This window comes from Eumetopias jubatus, unplaced genomic scaffold, assembly GCF_037043125.1.
Source record: "Eumetopias jubatus isolate StellerSeaLion01/CBP00866 unplaced genomic scaffold, mEumJub1_p1.0 scaffold_7, whole genome shotgun sequence".
Lineage (NCBI taxonomy): Eukaryota > Metazoa > Chordata > Mammalia > Carnivora > Otariidae > Eumetopias > Eumetopias jubatus.
The window spans coordinates 72,318,793-72,340,330 of NW_028274813.1; the positions used below are offsets into that span (position 1 = coordinate 72,318,793).

A 21,538-nucleotide genomic window follows, 5' to 3' on the forward strand; every position below is an offset into this window, starting at 1 on the left:
AAAAAATAAGGATATATTTCTTATATGCTATATTTATTGATGTAGAGAGCGATTTCTAACAATGAAGTTAAGAAAACATCTCATAAAGCACTTTGTCAGTATGCTTTTATCCTGGTAAATATATATTTATATATGGTAATTGTGTGCATATGTGTGTCTATGTATCTGGAATATATATACACACATTTATGTATGAACATATATATATATACACACATTTATGTATAAACCTATATATATATTCCAAAATGTTTAATGTGGTTATTTCTGGGTAGTGTAAATAATTATGGATGGTTTTAAATTAATTAATTATTACTTTTAAAATATGGAATGCTACACAAATTTGCATAATCATCCTTGCCCAGGGGCCATGCTACTCTTCTCTGTATTGTTCCAATTTGAGTATGTGTGCTGCTGAAGCAAGCATTAGATGGTTTTTTTAAAGTTGTTTTTTTTTCTATAGTAAAAATGCTTTGTTCACATAAAAAAGGCAAAATATTCTCAGAATTGAACCTCCACTCAGATCGGGAAATAATGAAGTTTCTTAATTGAGTCTCCCCACGAATGCAGATCACATTTACCTCCCATTACATCGCTGTTTTTGGCAGCTTCATCCTTTACTGCTTCAAACTGAGCATCCAGTCCACTAAAACCTTCATTTTGGTTTAATGTTTTCATACGAACTGTCCTTGCTTTACTTGTTTGGTTCATTTTTTAATGTAGGGAGATGTGACCTTCATCTCTGCCCACAGCTTGGTCATATCAGAAGACAGAGTATGCAGGTGCTTCCTGATTGGTGAAGCCCTCCTTCCTTCCTTGGCAGGATCTTTTGGGAGAAAACTACTAGAACTTCACATTTGAGAACTCGCTGTCCCTTTTGAGCCCCTTAGGTAATTTTCCTTGGGACATTTTAGGATCTGACTTCTCGAAATCCGTAAAAATTAGGTCTGGCCATCTTCCTTCAACATTCTAGCAAGTGAAATTGTTAGTGGGGCAAAAATTTACTAGGTGCTCTGCTTCCAGCAGAAGGGGCTGATGTCCTGATGCTTGCGACCTCTGGCACAGCTGTATCCCGCCTTAGATCACTTTTATGGTCTGAATTAAAAAAGCATCACCCATATCCTCTATGTATTTTAACATCTATTCTGTACTCCTGCCAGGTTTTATTTCCTGTTTGCTGCTTCTTTTATCTGCATCCAAATGCTTCTTTTCTTCAGAAGGTTTGTGATTTCCTTTTTGACATGTACCCCAGTGTTGAAAACTGTAATTAGATCTACTTCCTCTGAGCAGTGTTATCTTTCCAGGGTCATCCACCAGTCATGAGCTCCATATACTCTATTTATTTTCTTGTGATAAAATTCAAGTTCCATCCCCATTCTGGTCTTCTATAATATAGCACTTCCCAGACTTTAGGATTTTACTAAAATTAATTAAAATTTTGAGGGGAAAAATCCCCCAAATTAATGTTTGGCAACAAGAAATGACATTTCCTTCCACCCCCAAGCAATCTTAGAATATCATCATCTTTTCATAGAAGAACAATAATTTAATCCTGAGAAGGTTAGAAAGGACTTAATTTCAGAATTTAATAATATTGAAAAAAGTGTTATTTCACTGTAGACCTGAAATCCTTTGTCATGGACCAGCTCCAGTCCACAGACCCATGTGGGAAACCATACCTAGAATATATGGTTTTCCAGTTCTATTTGGACGCTTTTCCCTTTCATCCAAAATTTTAAGAGGTCCATGATGTCCAGGTTTTGTGTTAATTACCTTGTCATTTATCAGAGGCCCATAAATCTTCTGTCACAAGTCACAAGGGGTCCCCCAATCCTGGTCTGTGACACTATCTTAGTTGCCAGGTGTCCAGCCTCGTGCTTTTTTCCAAAGTCTCTCTTTGAATTGGGGAGATGAAAATATCACTGCAACCACAAGTCCTTCAGAGTCCTCCACAGTAACCAAGATGTCCCAGGTTTCTTTCGCTTGTATAATTTGTTCTCATATGGATCAATTAAAATACGAGGTTGCCAAATTACAACAAGCTCTATCTCAGACCTCAGAATACACTTGAGGAAGGAACTTAATCATTAGCAAAGCCAGGTCTGGGCTCCTATCCCTTACAGAGTTACCAACTAAGAGAATGGGGTCTTGTCCTCCTGGGTTGGGGGGAGGCCTGTGTGCCTCTGTTGGCGTCAATGAATCCTCCTTGATACTCTACCTGAGGATGCATTATTCCCGTGAAATTGTCAGGTTGGGATTGTCTTTTCTCCTCAACCATACCAAAGAGTGATATTTAGTAGGATAAAGACAAAGACTTTTCTAGCATAATAAGGCTGAATTTATGCTACGAAAAACAGTCGACACTCACAGGAGAAAAGATGGTTTGTTTTGAGCTATTTCATCCGGATGGGGTTCAGTTCTGACACTCAAAATCTCATGTCTGGCTTGCTTCTGCAAGACAGACTAGGGCTTTGGGTGGGGGAGGCAAGGAGGGAGGGATACCAGAGAAAGGACCCTCCAGACCCTATCCAGGGAGGACTCTGTATGAATTGAAAGGTCACATGAGAGGAGGGATGTTTTTCACTGTTCGTTAGACCTTGTGCTTGTTCTCAGCTGATAGGAGTATTTTCTATCTGGTCATGAACTGTACCTGCAGTCACGGGCTGATCGTGTGATAGGTCTGAACGAGAGAGGTATTCATCAAGATTTCACCATCTTTTTGGCAATGAAACCAGACTGCATTTTTAGCTCACATATTTTGGTGTCTGTCCCAAGAAGGAAGTTAAATTTAGCATATTTCCTGCTAGCCACTGAATAGTGCACGACCTCGCCAGTCTTGGGTTACTCACAATCCTCTGTGTCTGTCTGTGGAATCTCTCCTTGCAAACTGCTAGGCCTTTGAGGAACCCGAGTGTATAGGGTGAACTGCTACCCCAAATCCTTAGAACCCACCAGGAAAGGTGTAGACCAATGGGATATTCATAGTGATTTCTTAGTCCCAGCCCTGAGAATGTTAGGAATGACCCAGTCAGATGGACTGTGTGTGAGGGGTGTGTGTGTGTGTGCGCACACATGCATTCATGTGTGTGGGCCTGGGAGTGTAAACAGGGTGCTCTGGGGGCCCTTCCTCAGACTCTTCTTGCATGTGGTCCTGAGGAATGTGTCTGCATTGTGTTGGGTTTGAGAAAATTAGATCAGCATGTTATGCAGGTTCCCAAAGAGAAGTGATTCTGGACTGAGTAGAAAAATGGAACTTCCAGGGCCATAGGCCATCGTTCTCCACATAGGGCCTTCTGGGCCAAGTGTCAGAGACATGGGTTCCCTTAGATCAGTGCCTGCAGACAGGAGGCATCACAATCTCCCAGGGAATGTGTTTAAAGGCAGATGTCATGATTAGACTCCATCCAGATACACCGAGTCAAACTCTGGGGAATACAGCCCAGGAATCTATACCAAAAAAAAAAAAAATAGTGCAGGTTGTATTGAGCGGGTTTGGTGACTACCGCCTCACTTGCTCAGTAGCATCAGTGTTCTCAAGTGCTTTTGATTTTCTCTCCGAAGCGTTTCTTGCAGCTTTCTCCTCGGTGCGTCTGCTAGCTACTGGCCAAGTGCAAGCTACCAGCCTCGCTGGCTTGGACCGCTGCAGTAGCCTCAAGTTCCCCTGGTAGGGACCGTCCCCCTCCAATCTGTTCCACAGAGCAGCGAGGGTGGCCGGTTCCAGTCACAAATTAGATTCTGTCACCTCCCCACTCCACCCTGACCCTCACTCCAGATCTTTCTTTCCATTGCTCTTAGGGTGAGCACAACATTCTTCTGGAGGCTGGAGGACCCGGCTCCCTTGCCACCAGCCCAGCCTCATCTCAAGCATCATCCCTGCTCACAGGCCTCTGTTCTCTCCATAGAAGCTCCTTCCCCCTCTACTGCCCTGCCTTCAGGCTCAGCAGGGGTCCTCACCTTCTCAGGCCTTCCTACCCTCACAGTGCGGCCCTTTTCAGTTGCAATTTTATACTGATTCACATAATTAAGTGTGTGTCTCTCCAAGATGAGTGTGAAGTCCCATGAAGGCAGGCATCAGGCTTCTTCACTACTGCAGCCCACTGTTGAAGCCCTCGTGCTTGGCATACGGTAAGCTCGAAACACCTGCCCTCTCCTCCACACGGCAGGGGTTAGTCGTCAAGCAATCTTCAGTCACAAAGACACCACGTCATGGAATGTGTAATTACACCTAGGAGTTCCATTCATCCATTCATCTCCCCATTCATTCATTCATTCCTCACGACAAGAGTAGGATGATGTGCTATTTGGAGCTGAGGAATCCTGAGCCTGGCTGGAGTTAGCCAGCACACAGCAGGCACTGTTGGTAATGATTTGAGTATATTTTTGAGCACTTGGCATACCTCACTTCTCTGGGCTCAATCAAGACAAACATTTATTGAACATTCACTAGGTGCCCAGAGGTGCTCCTTGTCCTTAAGTAGCTTCTGGTCCAGGAAGAAAGTGACACTGAACAAGTGACAAGTTCATCAGTCCTACAAGGAAGGAGTTGGGTACACCATGGAAACACAGAAGGGGGAGTCCAAGTCTAGTGTGGGAGGTCAGTGGGGGGCTTCCCTGCATAAGAAATATTTGAGCTGAGATCTAGAGGAGGGGTAGGAAGTAGAACAGGCTGTAGGAACAGTCCAGATACAGGCCCATGTGGAGCGAACTTTGGAGGATGGGGCAATTTAATGGGCAGTGGGGAGCACCCAGTTCTCCCTAATTCTACTCCTGTGACCTGGGGCTTGGGTGACACAGCCTGGGCTGACCGGGCAAACGCTAGGCTAAACAGGAGAGGGGTGGCGTGGAAGCAGGTACCTCTCTGGCCCCCCTTCTCCGACTCAGGCACCACCCAGTACTCTTGTCAGAGCAACACCAAGCATCACTGCCACCAGTTTTTACTCATTTCTTTATTAATATAGAAAAGGAGCCCAAGACAGCTGGACCAGTAGTACAAAGCACCAGGAGTTAATACTATTCTGGTGAAAGGGTTGGCTTTACAAAACTCAAGGAGCAGACAGAAGCTGCCCTGGTTCTGGGGCCAGGCCCAGCCCACTGCCCAGAACCTCAGAGCAGCACCTGGACCAGCCCCCAGGAGACAGTAACACGTAGGTCAGGGGTGGGAGGAGCTGAAGACCACGGCACAGATGGCAGGGATAGAGGGCCAGGCAGTGAGAACCATCCTGTGGCTCATGAGGACAGGGAACTGCTGGCTTGAGGCTCTCCATCAGACCATGGGCAGGGTAGAAAAACCCCGTGGATGCTAGTGGAAACAGGGAATCCAGACACAGCCCTGGGGTTGAAGGGCCTTTCCCATATCTCTCCAGCAGGGGCCACCTTTGCTCTACCCTACAGGTGGGGCTTCAGGGCCCAAGGCACAGAGGGAGGCCAAGAGGCCTCCCAGTTGGGAGGATGAGGGGGCAGGGAAGGAAGCACTTGAGTGTCCCCAGCTTAGGCAGCCAGGGCTGAGATACAGTGCCGGACAACAGCACCCCTGCACAATGGGGCTGGAATGTCGGACAGGGATGGGCTTACCCTCAGCCAGTGACTAGGACCAGCCTCATGGCAATGGTGCCGCCCTTGAACTTTAGCAAAATGGAGTCTGCAGTGAGTACTGGGTGTCAGCAGACCTGGATTCTAGCCTTAGCTCTCCCGGAGCAGAGCTATATCACATCGGGCCAGCCCTGTCCTGCCCTGGCCTGTTCCTCATCCGTTAAAGAGGGCTTTGGATTGGACTCCTTACGTCGTGGGAGGGACTCCACTGGTCAAGGGCGATCCTGCGACCTGCTCTTGGTAGTTAAGAAGTCAGTAGTTAGTTGGTAGTTAGCTCCCAACCAGACTCTGGATAAAGCTGGCATGGAATGGAGGCTAGGGGGTGATGGAGGAGGATGCTTTTGCTTGGAACCTACCCCCACAAACACTCCAGAACTGGGAAAGGCTGCCGGGAGCCTCTCCTTTGCCCAGGGGCAGAGGCCGCCCTCCCTTTGGCACAGGGAGGGAATGCGGCTCAGTGTGATCCCTTCACAACCACCATCTGGGTAACACTTGGCATGGAGAGAATGGGTGGCACTATGCAACCCTTTATGTTCTTCCCCGGGGTGGGGTGCTCAAGTGCGGCTTCGGCCTCCAACCCTTCGCGTGGGCTCAGGAGGGCTCTTTTTCACTGTGGTCCTGCCCTGGGTACAGCCCAAGACTGCCTGGCTGGCACATGTTAGTCGGTGAGGAAAGGACACAGGGGCAAGTAAGCGGGCAGGGAGGTGAGAGCGACTCTCTGGCTTTCTCCTCTTCCTCTAGGGACAGCAGCTCAGTCAACTGAGTCACAGATCTCCTCCACCACAGAATTGAAGATGTGTGGCTGGTCTGCGTAGACGTGGTGCGAAGCACCCTCAATCTCCTGTGGAGAGAGGAGGAACCCACCGGGGGTAGGAAGGCCCTTTATTCCACAGAAAGGAGAACCCCCTAATTACAGTAGCACAGAGTCCACCCTTTCAAATCCACCGCACAATCGGAATCCGCCCGTTTCTCTTTCCACCCGACTCTTCGCTCACCCTTCTCCACCCTGAGGCTCCTCTATGCCCGGAGTTCCTTGCCGTGTGCTGGCATTCACCACACACGTCTACCTCAGTCCTGCTCCTCGGCGGGCCAACAAACATACCATGTCTCGGACGTAGGAATCCGGCCGCTGCATCTTTACTTTCTTTCCCGTGCTGGTATCTATCCAGGTGTTGGCCCCATAGATCATGGTGATGGGCACATCTTTGCGAATCAAGTGAATCCGCTCCAGCATGGGGCGCCGCGCCCAGCCGAAGGACTCCATCATGGCTTTGAATGCTGTCTCCCCACTGAAGGAGCAAAACATGGTGAGGCCACGCACGGCATAAACCCTGCGACATCCGGTGTCAATGTGCTGGGCTCTTCAGAGGCTGCGGCGGTACCTCTGTCACCTGTGCATTCCTCTCCAGACCCCGCACCCGGCTCATGAAATACCGGGAAGAGGAGGACACAGGTCCGGAGCTGCGGAGGCCTCCCAGCACAGGAGACAGCTGGGGACACATCTGGGAAAACTCCTGACGCTGACAATTGTCCAAAGATGCAATGGGTTAACATTTACTCAACAGATATTCACATGTCGTGCCCCGGGCCGAGTGTGGAGACATCCGAGTCAGACAGAGAAGGTGCCGGCCCTGCTGGCGCTCACAACTCTCTCGCACTTTGGGGAGGTAGGCATTACGTAGCCGATTATTAAATATAAATAAATAGGGGGCGCCTCGGTGGCTCAGCCGTTAAGCGTCTGCCTTCGGCTCAGGTCATGATCCCAGGGTCCTGGGATCGAGCCCCGATCGGGCTCCCTGCTCCGCGGGAAGCCTGCTTCTCCCTCTCCCACTCCCCCTGCTTGTGTTCCTGCTCTCACTGTCTCTGTCAAATAAATAAATAAAATCTTTAAATAAATAAACAAACAAACAAATAAATAAATAAGGGGCGCCTGGGTGGCTCAGTCAGTTGGGCATCTGACTCTTGGTTTTGGCTCAGGTTGTGATTTCAGGGTCCTGGGCTCGAGCCCTTCATTGGGCTTCATGCTCAGTGGGGAGACTGCTTGAGATCCTTTCCCTCTCCCTCTGCCCTTCCCACTCATGCTCTCTCTCTAAAATAAATAAATATTTTAATAAACACATAGCTGATCATATGATTATTTAACTTCAGATTTCTCAACAATTATGGAAGGGTGGTGAACAGACAAGGGGGCTTAGTTGCTGAGGGTGGAGAGGGGAGAGGGGCTCATGTGAAGAGCAAATATGAGAGCAGTGCCAAGGGCTTCCTGACGAGACTCTGGAATGAAACACTGGTCTTATGAGGACCCAGGGGGAGCCGTACCAACTGAGGCCCATCGGATCTACTAAAGCCCATCTAATCTACTTTGCTCCCTGGCCATTTCCTTAGGCAGAGCTGACTGAGAAGCAGTGAGGGGTCTGCAAGGCTGGGATGAAAGCCGGCCTTCTGGGCTGCTCTGCAGCTTTTGCGGGAGGCAGGAGGTGGGGAGGTTTGGGAGACTGCTGTCTACCAGGCCCAGCCTGTTTGGATATTGTACCCCTGGCATGAAGGCGAGCCTGAGTTCTGCACAGACCACCAGAAACAGAGTTCTTCCCTACAGCATAGCAGCATGGTGGAAAATTACGGGCTCCAGAGTCAGAGAGACGTGAATTCAAATCCCGCCTGCTTTCTTAGCGAGCCATGTAACCAGAATACCCTTTAATTTTTTTATCTACAAGCTGGAGAATTATATCTTCTTTATTCTTTCACTGAGGAAAATGAAAATATGTACAAGGCCCCTAAGATAAGGTGAGGCAAAGTAGGTACCCCCAAATATTTTTCCCTGGCCAGATTTCATGTTTTCCAAGGGATGGGTAGAGTTACCGTGAGCGTGTCAGGGTTACAACTCAGAAACACTCAGGTGGTTATAAAATTGAGTGACAGCGTTGTGGGAAGAGGGCTGATGATCACTGGTGTCATCTCTGCTTCCCCCGGGACACGAATGAGTTGCACGATTATACATTCTGAGACTGAAATCGGGAGGCCATTCATTCCACACAACTAGGTCTGGGACTGGGGAAAGTTCTGAGCAGAGAGCTGGGGTTGGGCCTCCAGTGGGTATGAGACTGGCACTGAGCCCAGTGGGGGCTGAGAGAGGGGTCGAGAGCAGGAAGCAGGGGGCTACCTGATTTGACTGCTGAGCTGAGTCTCAATACGGCTGCTGAAGCGGGGGGCCCTTCAATTAGCTGAGCTCATGCGGAATGCCGGAGAGACGGTTCCCACGCGGCCCCAGAGCCGGCTGGGTTTGAGGCTGGTGCTCAGACGGCACTGCTGGAATGCAACCCCCCACTGTCTTCACAGCTTTGGGCTCACCACGGGTGACCTGGACAGGCCTGGAATGGGTGGGGCAGTGTTGCTGCTCCAGTGACCTGGACTTCTCCCAGATGCCTCACAGCAGGCTGGGTGAAGCTTCCACAGAGTATGCCACCAGCACAGCCCCCAACACAGCATCCCCTATCAGCCGCTCACAGGGCACTGCCTGAGGGGAAGATTAGCTCCCTGACTCTCAGCTGCCAAGACTGCAGATCAGGCAGGTTTGTGGGGCCTGCTGTGTGAATAGTCATAGACAGAAACTTCTCAAGATTTGGGGGACACCCCAAAATATCCAAAAGTGTGTGAAAGGAATTTCTGTCCCAACAGTAAGTATTTCAAGGTGCACATAATGAAATTTGAAAATGCATACTCTTTCCACCTGCAATTCTATTTGTAGGAAGGTATTCTAGATATAGTTGTGTGTGTGTGTGTGTGTGTGTGTGTGTGTGTGTGTGTGTGTGTGTGTGTGTGTGTGTGTAAAGGAAGATGTGCAAAGAGGTTCTCTGAAGCAATGTCACAGAATATCTCAGACTGGAAATAGCAAGGAAATTTGGGGAACTTCAGGCTGGGATGGAGAAGACTTTTTTTTCCCCTGACTTTTAAAAAATAAAATGTTTTCCAGACTCCTGCCTGCCAGGCTAACTGCCTATCTCCAGGGAAGAGTTAAGAGTCTTCCTCTAGAGATGGGCAGCATGTTTAAGCAATCTATTATCTTCTCCATCCCTTTGTGCCTCACCCTGGGGAGGTCTCTGGAAATAATCGAGCCTGGTAGTCCCCGTGAATAAGAGCTTTGTGCAAGAAGAAATACAGCAGAGAATGGTCCTGGGACAGCTCTGGAGTGTTTCCAGCAGCTGGAGCTTCATCTCCAAACCTGTGCAGTCCAAGCCGGCTCGGGGAGCCGCCCTCACCTGGGATTCTGTGCATTGCAGTGGTAGATATACTCAGATATAGTATCATCCTCAAAGAAGTCTGCAAACTTGCGCTTGAAGTCCGGCCGGAATCGCTGAACCAGGCCAGGCCCTGGGAGGGGAGAGAAAAACACAGGAGTGGCCAGTCTGGGGGGGCAGGGGTGGTGGTGGTGTGCAGGAAGACCCCTCCTGCAGGTGCATGTTTGAACAACTTAAACCAAATGTTATTTCTCTAGGGGTTTGTGTGCTCTGTACATTTAACTTTATAGTGGCAGACAGAGTGTGTGAGCTGTCGGGGAAGCCCCAGATGACTGCAAGTGAGAGTCAGCCGGTTACCAAAGAACGTGGACAGTCCAATGGAACCAACTTAGTTTCAGCTCAATCAAGTCTCAAGCTCTTCCTCCAAGGACCTCAAGCCCTGTTAAGAGTCCCTAGCTGAGGGGTGCCTGGGTGGTTCAGTAGGCTGGGCGTCTGATTTTTGACTCTAGATTTCAGCTCAAGTCCTGATCTCGGGGTTGTGGGATTGGCCCCGTGTCGGGCTCTGTGCTCAGTAGGAGTGCTTGTGTGTCCCCCCCACCACCCTCACTTGCAAGTACTTTCTCAATATATATATATATCTCAAATAAATAAATAAATAAATAAATAAATGCAATCTTTAAAAAAAATTCAGGGCCGAGTTTTTTTTTTTTTTTAAACAGTCTGAGCTATGTTCTTACTCCCTGAGACCCTTAGGACCCTTAGGCCCCCCGCTTTTTTTTTTTTTAAAGAAAACTATATACCTATACCTGATGTGGGTTTCGAACTCACAACCTTGAGATCAAGAGTTGCATGCTCAGGGTGCCTGGGTGGCACAGTCGGTTAGGCGGCTGCCTTTGGTTCAGGTCACAATCCCGGAGTCCTGTGATCGAGCCACCACATCAGGCTCCCTGCTTAGCAGGGAGTCTGCTTCTCCCTCTGCCCCTCCCCCGTGCTTGTGCTCTCTCTCTCTATCTCTCAAATAAATAAATAAAATCTTAAAAAAAAAAAAGAGTTGCATGCTCTACCGACTGAGTCAGCCAGGTGAGACCCTTAGGGCTTTTTAATCTTCTGAAGGTAACAGATGAAGCTCGACTACCTGCCAAGAGTCCTCTCAAGTTCAGGCCTGTAATGGGATACGAGTGGAGAGGTGAACTTAACTCTGGCATCTCAGACTTTGGGCTGCTGTTTGAAAGCAATCTGTTCCCTTCCCCTTCCTTCAGAGCATACACACAAGCAGTAGGGCACCCACAACAGACTAGAAATTGGGCCTAATGGTCAACTTCTGATCTCTCTCCTGGTCTCTCTGTGTGTAAGGATCAAGGTGTGAGAGCGGGGCACAGCCGGGATCCCCTGGGCCCTGGCCCTCCTCCATGGCTGCCAGGCAGTTACTCAACCATCCTGGCCCTGAGGTCCATGCGTGGATCAGGCCAGATGCAAGTCCAGAGAAGGGGAGAGTGGTTAGAGCAGGGCTTCTCCCTGGAAAAGGACTAGAGGGTTGGCTGGAGTCCACAGCGCTGGGAACTCTAAGAAGGTCAGCTCTTTGATCATTTATTCTGCTTTGACATCTGTGTGTCTTGATAAACTTCCTTTCTTCCCAAACTCCTATCTTCTACTCAAATCCTCATTTTTCCTCTTCTATCCAGAGTCATTCTGTTTCTCTTTTTTTTTTTTTTTTTTTTTAAGATTTTATTTGTTTATTTGACAGAGAGAGAGAGCGAGAGCAGGAACACAAGCAGGGGGAGTGGGAGAGGGAGAGGCGGGCCTCCCGCCAAGCAGGGAGCCCGATGCAGGGCCCGATCCCAGGACCCTGGGATCATGACCCGAGCCGAAGGCAGACGCCCAACGACTGAGCCACCCAGGCGCCCCCATTCTGTTTCTCTTGAAGGGCCTCGAGGGACAACTCTTATTCAGCCATCGGTTACTAACTTGCAATAATTGGCTACTAAACATCACTATGTACACGTAAGCCATCATTACAGGATAGGAGGTCACCAGTCTTTTCTACAGAGGGAATCTGCTTTTCACTTCGTCAGATTAAAAAGCACCCTCCAGAAAAGGCACCCAGAAAGGAAGAGTGCTGGCAGTATGGGGTCAGAAGGCCAAGACCTACTAATTTTATTTACTCTGGCTGGTTCCCCCCAACTTCCTTCCCTCCCCTCACCCACAGAATTTGCTGACAGCTCCTAAGTGGTGAAGATACAATACCTAACTGGAGTAGGGCACGGTTTAGAGGGGTTTGCCTGCCACTGTGGGTTATGTTGGAGGCTCTGGCTCCCACAGGTGCTGGGTGAGCTGCAGAGACAGGATCTGATGGTGGGTGCCATGCTGAATCACCAACAGGCTGCCATAAACTCACACATGTAGCCTAAGACCTCAGCAGAGGAAGAGTCACTTCATGGCCCCTTTTTCTCTCTCTGGGGGTCTAGCCAAGGCACAGAATGGTAGTTCTGCTCCATCTCTCCCCTGCATAGGAAAGCTTTCTGCATGTGGATGAAGGAAAAAAAAAAACCTCCTGAAACTGTAGACAAAGAGATCTGGTCCAGATTAAAAGCTTTAAATAACAGTGTTAGGCCTATTCCCACTTCTTGTGGACAAGCGGGCATAGTGGGAGTTTAGACATAGTGGGGCTTCTAGAATGGAAGGGCCTTGGTTTAAGGAGGTAGTTTCTTTATCTGCAGGCTACTCACCCCAGGGCCCAGCTACTCGAAGAACAGCCAGTGGATTGGAACGCCCTAGGACAGACACCACAGCCTTGAACCAGGTTGGGGGTGCACGGATCTCACTGGGGTCAGTTGGTCGAAGAGGAAAGCCCCATGGGTCCACCAGGATGAGGTGTTTAACTCTAAAGGAGGAAAAAGGAAAAGACAAGTTGTATGTGCTTGGAAGAACCATAGCTCTTAACTTGCCCAGGAAGAAGAGAACCACGGGGAACTAATACTGTAAGGTTCTCGGTGGGACAAGGAATTAGGTCATGAGCAAGAGGGGTGACTCCTCCTTACCTTTCAGGGTACTTGATAGAGTAAGAGGTGGCCAGGAATCCTCCCAAACTATGCCCCAGGAGGATCATACTGGGGATCCCCATGGTCTCCCGCCACGTCTCTATGGATGTCACAAACTCGTCCTCCGCCCCCTCTGGGTCCCTGGGGAACGTTGGCCTCGAGCTTCGCCCAAAGCCAAGCAGATCAAAGGTGTGCAGAGTGCGACGGGCACTCAGTGAATCCATGTTGAGGATCCAGAGGCCCACTCCACCCCCGAAGCCGTGCACCATCACCAGGGGGGTACGATCCCTCAGCTCCGGACTCACGGTGACCGTCCAGATCTTGTTCTGGTTTGGGAGGGACACATATCGGGCCAGGAACTTGTTCTGGAGGCCTGGGGAGAGGGCAACGCAGGGCAGAGCAAGAAGACTGTTTTCTGACAGCACTGTCATGTGTCCTTCAGCTTCCTCTCTCCATTGCTAAACCCGTCCCGACTGTCCTCACCTCCTTCCTTTCACAACCCTCTGACCACATGCCCTAAGAGATCAACTCCAAGCATGATCTGTAGGCCATCTAGTCTCTAGTCTCTAGGTCATTAGAGGGGCCACCTCATTCCTGCAGATTGTGTGTCCGGCTCCCTTTGGGCCCAGCGTGGCAGTGACCCCATTGGCCTCACAAAGTTCCTGCATCCATTGCTCTTGTACCGTGTGTGCTTGGGGCTCGGCAGAGGGACAGACGCATCCACCCTGGGGGTGTCTGGGGGGGTAGCTTCTGACTGGAGCTGAGCCAGGTGGAGGGGGTAATGGCTATGGGCTGAGCCACAGGCTTATTCCTCTTGGAGACAGACAGTAGGCGGTGCTTGCTCTGCTGGCCTAACAGTCACGTGACAGAGCGGCTGGGGGGGAAGTTGCCTGGATCCCGGGAGGAGGCTTGGAAGCTGTGGCTGTTCTGCAGTTGCGAGTACACAGGCCCATAGGAAAAGAGGGGGTCCAAGGCTGTGGCAGTGGGTGCAGGGTGGGGAGGACTGTAAGGGAGACGAGTGCAGCCCCGGCCCAAGGGTCTGGTTTGAGCCTGCGGCTGCTGCCAATCATGGGATGCCCTGCCCCAACATAATACTGCCCAAGAAAGCTGGTCTGTTTGGAATCCCAAACTACTGTAGTAACCGGGTAAGTGGTGGGCCTAACTGGATGGAATATATGCATAGCCATATTAGAGAGTATAGGACCGCTGCTGGGCCTCAGGTAGGAAGGTGGTAAATCTGAGAAGTGCTTATGTGTTTGGAAGAAGAGAGAGGGAGAGAAGGAAGATGGGAGGAATGATGGAGAAGGAAGGAGGGAGAGAGAATGTGTAGGGGTGTGTGTGTGTGTGTGTGTGTGTGTGTGTGTGTGTGTGTGTGTTGGGTGTTGGGTGTGTGTGTGTGTGTGTGTGTGTTGTGTGTTGATAGTTGGTAGCGGGTTTGAAGTGAAGTTGTGGGGATGTGTCAGGAACTAGCACGATGGATAGGGTGGGAGCTGTCAAGAAACCACTATCGTACAATATGGTGCCCCCCGTGCAAATCTCTTCTCCCAAATCACTGACATCCTTTCTTTCCACCCCAAGCACTGCTGATCAGGAATCAGTGGGCTCAGTGTAGCAGGCTCTGGGGAGATCCTAGGTCCTCTTTGGGCCTCCTGATGAAGGTGGGATCAGCTATCCCTTCTACTTACACTGAAGGATCCTGGCTTCCACATTCTTCAGCTGAGACATGGAAGTGGGGCGCCAAGCAGGCAGCCAGCTGCTCAGCCAGCCTTGTGGCCTGGGACAAAGAAACACAGTGACACCCATTGGCAACATTGATGCTCTCAGCCTTGCTGACAGTTACAAGAGTTATCAGGGTGTTTCCCAGGCTCAGGAGACCTGCCACTATGGCAGTCAGCAATTCCCTGCTGCCTGATAGACTGTTACTCTCCCCCAGCATATGGCTATTAACAACATGCCCTTTGTTTCAACAGATATTCAGGGCACCAAGTGAATCCCACTTTACAGTTTGCAAAGCTCTTTCACATGTATTATCTCATTTGGGCTTTATAACTCCCCTTTGTTACTGGTTATCATAATGTTCAAGATCACAAGGGGAAAAAAAGCCAACTATTAACTAATGTTTCAGTTATCTTTCTCTTTTGCCATGCCCAGGACTGTATGTTTCTTTAGGGTAGGACAAATTCCCATGCCACCTGCCCTCCTGGCAGGGCCTTTGGGTTTGTGTGTGCCCTCTTCCAAGCCCCTGGAAGTACAGAGCGGGGTCAGTGCCCAGCCAGGCTCTCAGGCAATCAATCAGTCCAGCCTGGAACAACGAGATGGGACAGGAAGGGAGCAGGACACAGGAGACCTGGGTTCGAGACCTGTTGTGATTGCCTTGCCAGGCTGCCTCTGGCCTTGTTTTCCAGATTACAAAATGTGTACAGGGTGCCTAGGTGGCTCAGTTGGTTAAGCGTCTGCCTTCGGCTCAGGTCATGATCCCGGAGTCCTGGGATCGAGCCCCGCATCGGGCTCCCAGCTCAGCGGGAAGCCTGCTTCTCCCTCTGACCCTCTCCCCTCTCATGCTGTTTCTCTCTCTCTCTCTCTCTCTCTCTAATAAATAAATAAATAAAATCTTTTTAAAAAATGTGGACAAAGCTCACATATGTCCTCACCTCCAATGGCACGCAGTAAAATGAGGATAACCCATCCTGCTATCTCCTTTATTACCAAGAAAATCTAAGGTTACAGGGTAGAGGTTGAAAGCACCAGTTCTGTGTGTGGGGCGGGGAGACCCTCTGGTTCTGCATCACACTATCATCATTTACAAGCAGAATGGCTTTGGCTTGATAAGTAACCGGGCTTTGAGCATCTAGATATGTAAGGCACCCCAAAAGGTGCCTGGGACAAATTAGATGCTGAATGAGTTTATTATTCTTTTTCCATCATATATGATATTTCTCTTTTCTTGAACTCTGCCTGAATGAAGGGGATTACAGGATGGATACCACCAGCTACAGGAAGGGTCTGTGAACATCAGCATAGTCAGGCAGGGGCATTCTGTGGGGGGCAATGAGGAGAACCATTACCGATCCCTCTTGCCACACACTGGACATCCCGATACATCATTGGAAGCACAGGGTTTTCGATTAGGATGGTTCCTTAGGAATCATCTAGTCCAGCCTCTTTATTTCACAGATGAGAAAACTGACGCCCAAGGAGGTCATGTGGCTAGTTAGGAAAAGAAGCAGAACTAGAGCCCACATCTCAAATCCAGGTTTCTCTGTACCCTTCCTCTGGAAGTTCCAGCCTCAGCTTTTTCTTTTTTTCTTTTTCGAAGGAGAATTATTTTAAAAGTTTATTTATTGATTTACTTATTTTTAGGCAATACCTACACCCAGCGTGGGGCTCCAACTCACAACCCTGTGATCAAAAGCGACATGCCCAGGCGCCTGGGTAGCTCAGTTGGTTAAGCATCTGCCATGGGCTCAGGTCATGATCCCAGGGTCCTGGGATTGAGTCCTAGTCGGGCTCCCTGCTCATCAGGGAGTCTGCTTCTCCCTTTCCCTCTGCCTCTCCCTCCTGCTCATGCTCTCTCTCTCAAACAAATAAATAAAGTCTTCAAAAAAAAAAAAAAAATCACATGCTCTACCGACGGAGCTAGCCAGGTGCCCCCAGCCTCAGCTTTTCAAACTCTCTGTGTATAACCGCATTTTCACACTGTCTCTGTTTTCTGAAAGGAAGTGCAAAATAAATCAGAAGGTCAGGGTTCTAATCCCCGACACTGCCACTTACCAGCAATGTGACCCTGGGCACACTATTTAGCCTCTCTGTGTCAATTTCCTCAACTTTAAGAGAAAGATAATAACAGTATCTACTTCATAGGGTTTGTATAAAGATTAAATGAGTTTATGTCCCTAACTCACATAGAATAATGCCTAGCATAAGATAAACTCCCAACAAATGTTCTTTTCCCCCAGCTAAGGCATAAGCTGCCTACATTCATTCAACTCTTCAATGACTGCAAGAAATCCTGAGGTTGCAGCTGAGAGTGGTGTATCAGTGACTTCAGCCAGATGAGAGTTGTCAGTCACAATCAATCCAATTCTATGGAGACTCTGAAGCCTTTTAATACTCTACTGGAATTCCTAACTGTAGGCTTGAAGCAAGACTGTAGAATTTTACCAGTCTTAAGACAAACTTTCTCTCTACATCAGAGACTGTGACAAGTCAGACCACGACATGTGGACCCCACCTTGCCTTGTATTTGCCCAAAGCAGCACTTAGGAGAAATGTCCGATGCCAACAGCACCATGGGCTGCTCAGCAGATATTCTTCAGGGAGGAGCTTTACTTTGCCTCTCTTCACCAAAAATGTTACAGCTAAAGCACTGGAAATAGTCGCTGGCACACTGTATCTACTCAGTACTACTGGGGAGGTGAGGGCTATGGTGGGAAATTGAGGCAAGAGGCAGAGAAGCCACTCAGCCATGAACTTAGGCTGGCCAGAGTGGTCTCTTCCTTCTAGAGGGTTTTTATCCTGGTGGTGGGTGAGGCAGAAGGGGTTCTGCGTTGGGTCAGAAGCCTGTTCTGGACCTCTGTGATTTGGGCAATCTCCTCTAACTTTTATGGGCGCTGGCTTCTTCATCTGTAAAAAGGAGCTGAAGTACCTGCATCTCTACCAGCTCTCATCTGTGTTTCCCTAAGTCATCGTAGCCATTGTAAATTTCCTTTTGGGAAGGTCATCTTTAGAAATCAAAACTCTTCCTGAGCAGTTCCTTCAAGCCCAGGAATCTATTACCGTCATAAAGTTAGTGTTGCAAGCTGCCAGTTCTGCAGCTCTGAAGAGCAGGAACACAGGATCCAGGAAAGGCCCTGTTCTGCTGAAACCAAGGCTTGGCTGGTAGCTGAGTCATTCTTCTGGAAGCAACTTTTCCTTGCTTCTATCAGACTACGAACTGCTAGTCACACCACCCACAGGTGGCATCCCAAACCTGGTGCCCCTGAGACAGTGATAACAAATCCCAAAGACTGTAATTCTGAAACCACAGCATTAAGGATCTTGGCTGATTAAAAACGTTAGCAACTAGAATCGCAAGCGGCTGGCTAAGTGTCTCAGTGGGCAAGAGCTCAAGAAACTTGCGAGCCCATTACTCCAGACAATCCCAGCGCGGGAGCCCTCTCTCTTTTCTTCCCATGCCCTCTCCCTGCCCGGCTAGGAGAGGCCGCTCCCACTCCCCCCCACCCCCACCCCCCCGACCACCGTCCTGGGGAAAATCTCGACGAGCAGACCGGACTGCTGACTGCTACCCCCGCGCCTGCATCCCACGAACTGCCTCGGGGGATCTGGGCCATCACCACTAAGTCTAACCTCTCTGTACGGCGACCAGAGGAGGGAGGAGCGAGCGCGAAGACCACGGTGACAAGTCAGAGTCACTCGGCAGTAGGCAAGCTTATCTACCATCGCTCCCCGAGCTCTGCTGCCTCCTCTTCTGGGCAAAAGCAAAGCAAGCAAAGCAAGCAAACGCAACCCCCGGCCCTCCCATGAAGCCGACCTGAAAAAGGAAAGGCGGGAAGGTGTCTACAACTGTTCCTCAGTCACCGACAGTCCCGGGATCAAGGCCCAGAAAGAGAGAGAGAAATAGAAATACACAGGATTAACTCACTGTTGCTCCAGATCATCAGCCATAGTAAACAAGCCCTGCCGGGTCGAGCTGAGCCAGCCCGTCCCTCCGCCTGACGCCGGCACCAGCTGACCCAGAGAAGGGTCGGATAACAAAGTGGGGCGTGGCCAGGGCCGCGGGGAGGAGGCGGGCTCTGAACCCGGCTGGTGGTCCAGCCGGGATCTGCCTGCCGACCCAGGGGGCTCTGGGGGCTCACCGAATAGGACGGTAATCTGCTCACACGTTTGGGGGACAGTGAAGGAGACGGGCAGTTCTGAAAGAACAGGGTCTCTCACAGAACCTCCTTCAGCCCTCCATTCTGTCATACTTAAAAAGTGACAGAACTACCGCTGCACGGTCACACACACTCTTTGGGCTTCCCCGTATAGCTCGCTCCCCTCTGATAGCCTCCTCCTGGTGTTTCTCGTAATGTGATGCTTATGATGCTTGTGGAAGACAATACTACTGGGAGAATGTTTCTTTCAAGGGGCTGGGGCCTGTACCCCAAGTAGATTGTCAGGTTTTGCAAATAAAAAACAAGATGCCAAAAGTTGAACTTCAGATAAACAACAAACTTTTTTTAGAATAAGCATATCCCGTGCAATATTTGGGACATAAGTGGGCATCCAATATTTTGTCTGGCAACCCTGAACCTTAGCGACATCTCTCAAGATGCAGTTCCTCTGCTCTGGAGATTTCCCAACCTAATTTCCAGGAAATATGTGCTCAATCCCAGGTGTCCCTGTTTGGAGGATCTCTGCTTCCATTGTCCTCAGGAGGGGCAATTGAAGGACTAACCTATAAGGCCGGGTCTGCTTTCGGTTGCTGGAGTGGGGTGTGGGGTGGCTGGCTTATCTCTTAGGTCTTGAGCATACTTCAGGCTTGCTCAGCAGAGGAACCAAATCTTGAGGCTGGCTCCAGAACTTACCTGAACTGGTAAACAAGGCATGACGTCCTGGAGTTGTCAGGGTTCAGGTCATCCCTTTGGTTAGGTTAAAACCAAACTGTGGTAGAGGGTGGGTGGGAAAATCCTGGTGGGGAGGGGTTTGTCAAAGTGTTTTTCGTTAGCCCTCTTGAGGGTCTTAGATTCTGAGATTTCTTCTGTTTTGTAACAGTGTTAAATTGATCTCATTATCATTTTAAGGGCTCAAAGTTTAAGAGAATGGGCATTTATAGAGTTTAGTGGCCTACAAATTTGCAGGATGTGGGGTAATGGAGTATAAATAGAGGATATGTGGGGCGCCTAGGTGGCTCAGTTGGTTTGGCGACTGCCTTCAGCTCAGGTCATGATCCTGGAGTCCCGGGATCGAGCCCCGCATCCATCGGGCTCCAGGCTTGGCGGGGAGTCTGCTTCTCCCTCTGAACCCTCCCCCCTCTTATGTGCTTTCTCTCCCTCTCAAATAAATAAATAAAATCTTAAAAAAAATAAATAGAGGATATGTCTCATTTCATTCTTTCAACAGAACACACTGATTCTAAACTTCAGTGTGCATAAAAATCATCTGGACGGCTTGTTAAAAATTCAGGTTTCTAATCCCTAAGCTCTGAGATTCTAATTTAGTTGGTTTGGCTTGATGCTAAAAACTGTATTTTTAAGAAGCCCTTCAAATGCTGGAGCTCAGTGAGACTCATTGGTTAATCAGAAGCATAGTTTCTGGGGTCAGAAGTCTGGCTTAAGGGTAATCGTGGTTTTGCCACATACCCACTACATGCCCCTGGGTCAGTTATTTAGTGTCTCTTAATTTTCTTCCCCTGACTTGTTTGTGTCTTGTTGTGAAGATTAACCAAGATAATTCCAATAAACAGTACATTTATGCTAAAATGTATTATTATTATTATATACCTATTCAAAGCCAAGCATTATGTTAGGCTCTAAGAATACCATTATCAAAAGGAAAGGGATTAGCCTGCTCTAGTGGTAAACATAGACTTTCTATCTGCTGCTACTCTAGGCTATTTGTCCCTTTGCTGAGCTGGCAACTTTAGATTCCGAGCTCAGCTCAAACCTCCCCTCTTCTGAGGCCTCTCCTGACCACAGGGTCTAAAAGAGACCTCCAGTCACTCTATCACACGACTCTATTGTATTTTCTCCATAACACTTATCATCATCTGAAATTATTGTGCCTTTTTGTTTACTCATTTATTATCAGTTTCCCTCCACTAGATCTTAAGGTTCACAGGGGCCTTGTCTGTTTTGTTCTCTGCTCTGATGCCAGCACCTACAACAGGGTGTGACTCAGGGTTGTAGGTGTGGCTCAGAGTAGATACATGGGTCTACTTATTGGATGAATACATGGATACAAAGTCTAGCTAGAGGCAGATGTGTAAACAATGACCTATAAACTCATATGCTAAGCCTCAAGGGCTTTGAAGCTGTATTCTGAATTGTACTGTAAAGAAAATTGTGGGCTATGTCATTCCAAGATAGGGCAATAAAATCACTCCCTTTACTGAAAACCTGTAAGATGTAGAATTTTTTGAGGCCTGGCTGGAACTGGTTATATCTGTCTAGACCTCATCTCAGGAGGTAGTGTATTTTGTTTCTATGGGCTAAACCATCTTTACAAGAGAGGTTGCTTGGAAGTAGGAAATGTGTACATATGGAAAATCCCTTTACAACCAAAGTTAATAGATCCCTTAAGGTGTCCCCAGAGCTGGGATAATTTAGGATTGGGCTAGATCTGCTAGAATTATAGAGTGGAGAAAACTCTCAGTGCCTGCTCTAGGCAGGCCTCTGTGGAGAAATTTAAGGTACTTTTTTCTCCTTATCTTTAAGACAAGACACACTATGTGTAAGTACAAAAGTATATTTTCCTTCTACTGCCATTATGTGTGATTTTATGGGTGATTAAAGTATTAATATGGCTTTTATTGATGGAAACTAATCTTGACAAACCCTCTTTCCTGTACCTGTAAGTCACATTAAATATTCTATAAGTAGGTGGAGCTGATAACCTGATACGTTAGGCCTGGCAGGAATAGATCATTCTTCAGTTTCAAATGGGTGTCATTGCCTTTTGAATGAACTATGAATAAGA

The 21,538-nt window shown here is 48.7% G+C and overlaps 1 protein-coding gene and 1 non-coding gene across 3 annotated transcripts; both read right to left on the reverse strand.

The window, feature by feature from the left end:
• Window positions 1-319: 319 nt before the first annotated feature.
• Window positions 320-427, reverse strand: LOC114217997 (U6 spliceosomal RNA). The gene has a single exon (XR_003611081.2). It is a non-coding gene; the product is annotated as a U6 spliceosomal RNA (small nuclear RNA).
• Window positions 428-6,144: 5,717 nt separating this feature from the next.
• ABHD4 (abhydrolase domain containing 4, N-acyl phospholipase B) lies at window positions 6,145-18,583 on the reverse strand. Of its 2 annotated transcripts, none has more exons than XM_028114842.2 (7): window positions 18,504-18,583; window positions 14,548-14,636; window positions 12,863-13,235; window positions 12,551-12,705; window positions 9,846-9,957; window positions 6,692-6,878; window positions 6,145-6,430 (listed from the first exon to the last, which is right to left on the reverse strand). In XM_028114842.2, the coding sequence occupies exons 1-7, from the start codon at window positions 18,524-18,526 to the stop codon at window positions 6,341-6,343; spliced, it is 1,029 nt and encodes a 342-aa protein (XP_027970643.1). In that variant the 5' UTR covers window positions 18,527-18,583; the 3' UTR covers window positions 6,145-6,340. The 2 variants fall into 2 exon arrangements, 1 of the variants encoding a protein (XP_027970643.1); XR_003611065.1 differs by lacking the exon at window positions 6,145-6,430 and adding an exon at window positions 8,750-8,957 and having other exon boundaries at window positions 6,810-6,878.
• Between the last annotated feature and the right edge of the window lie 2,955 nt (window positions 18,584-21,538).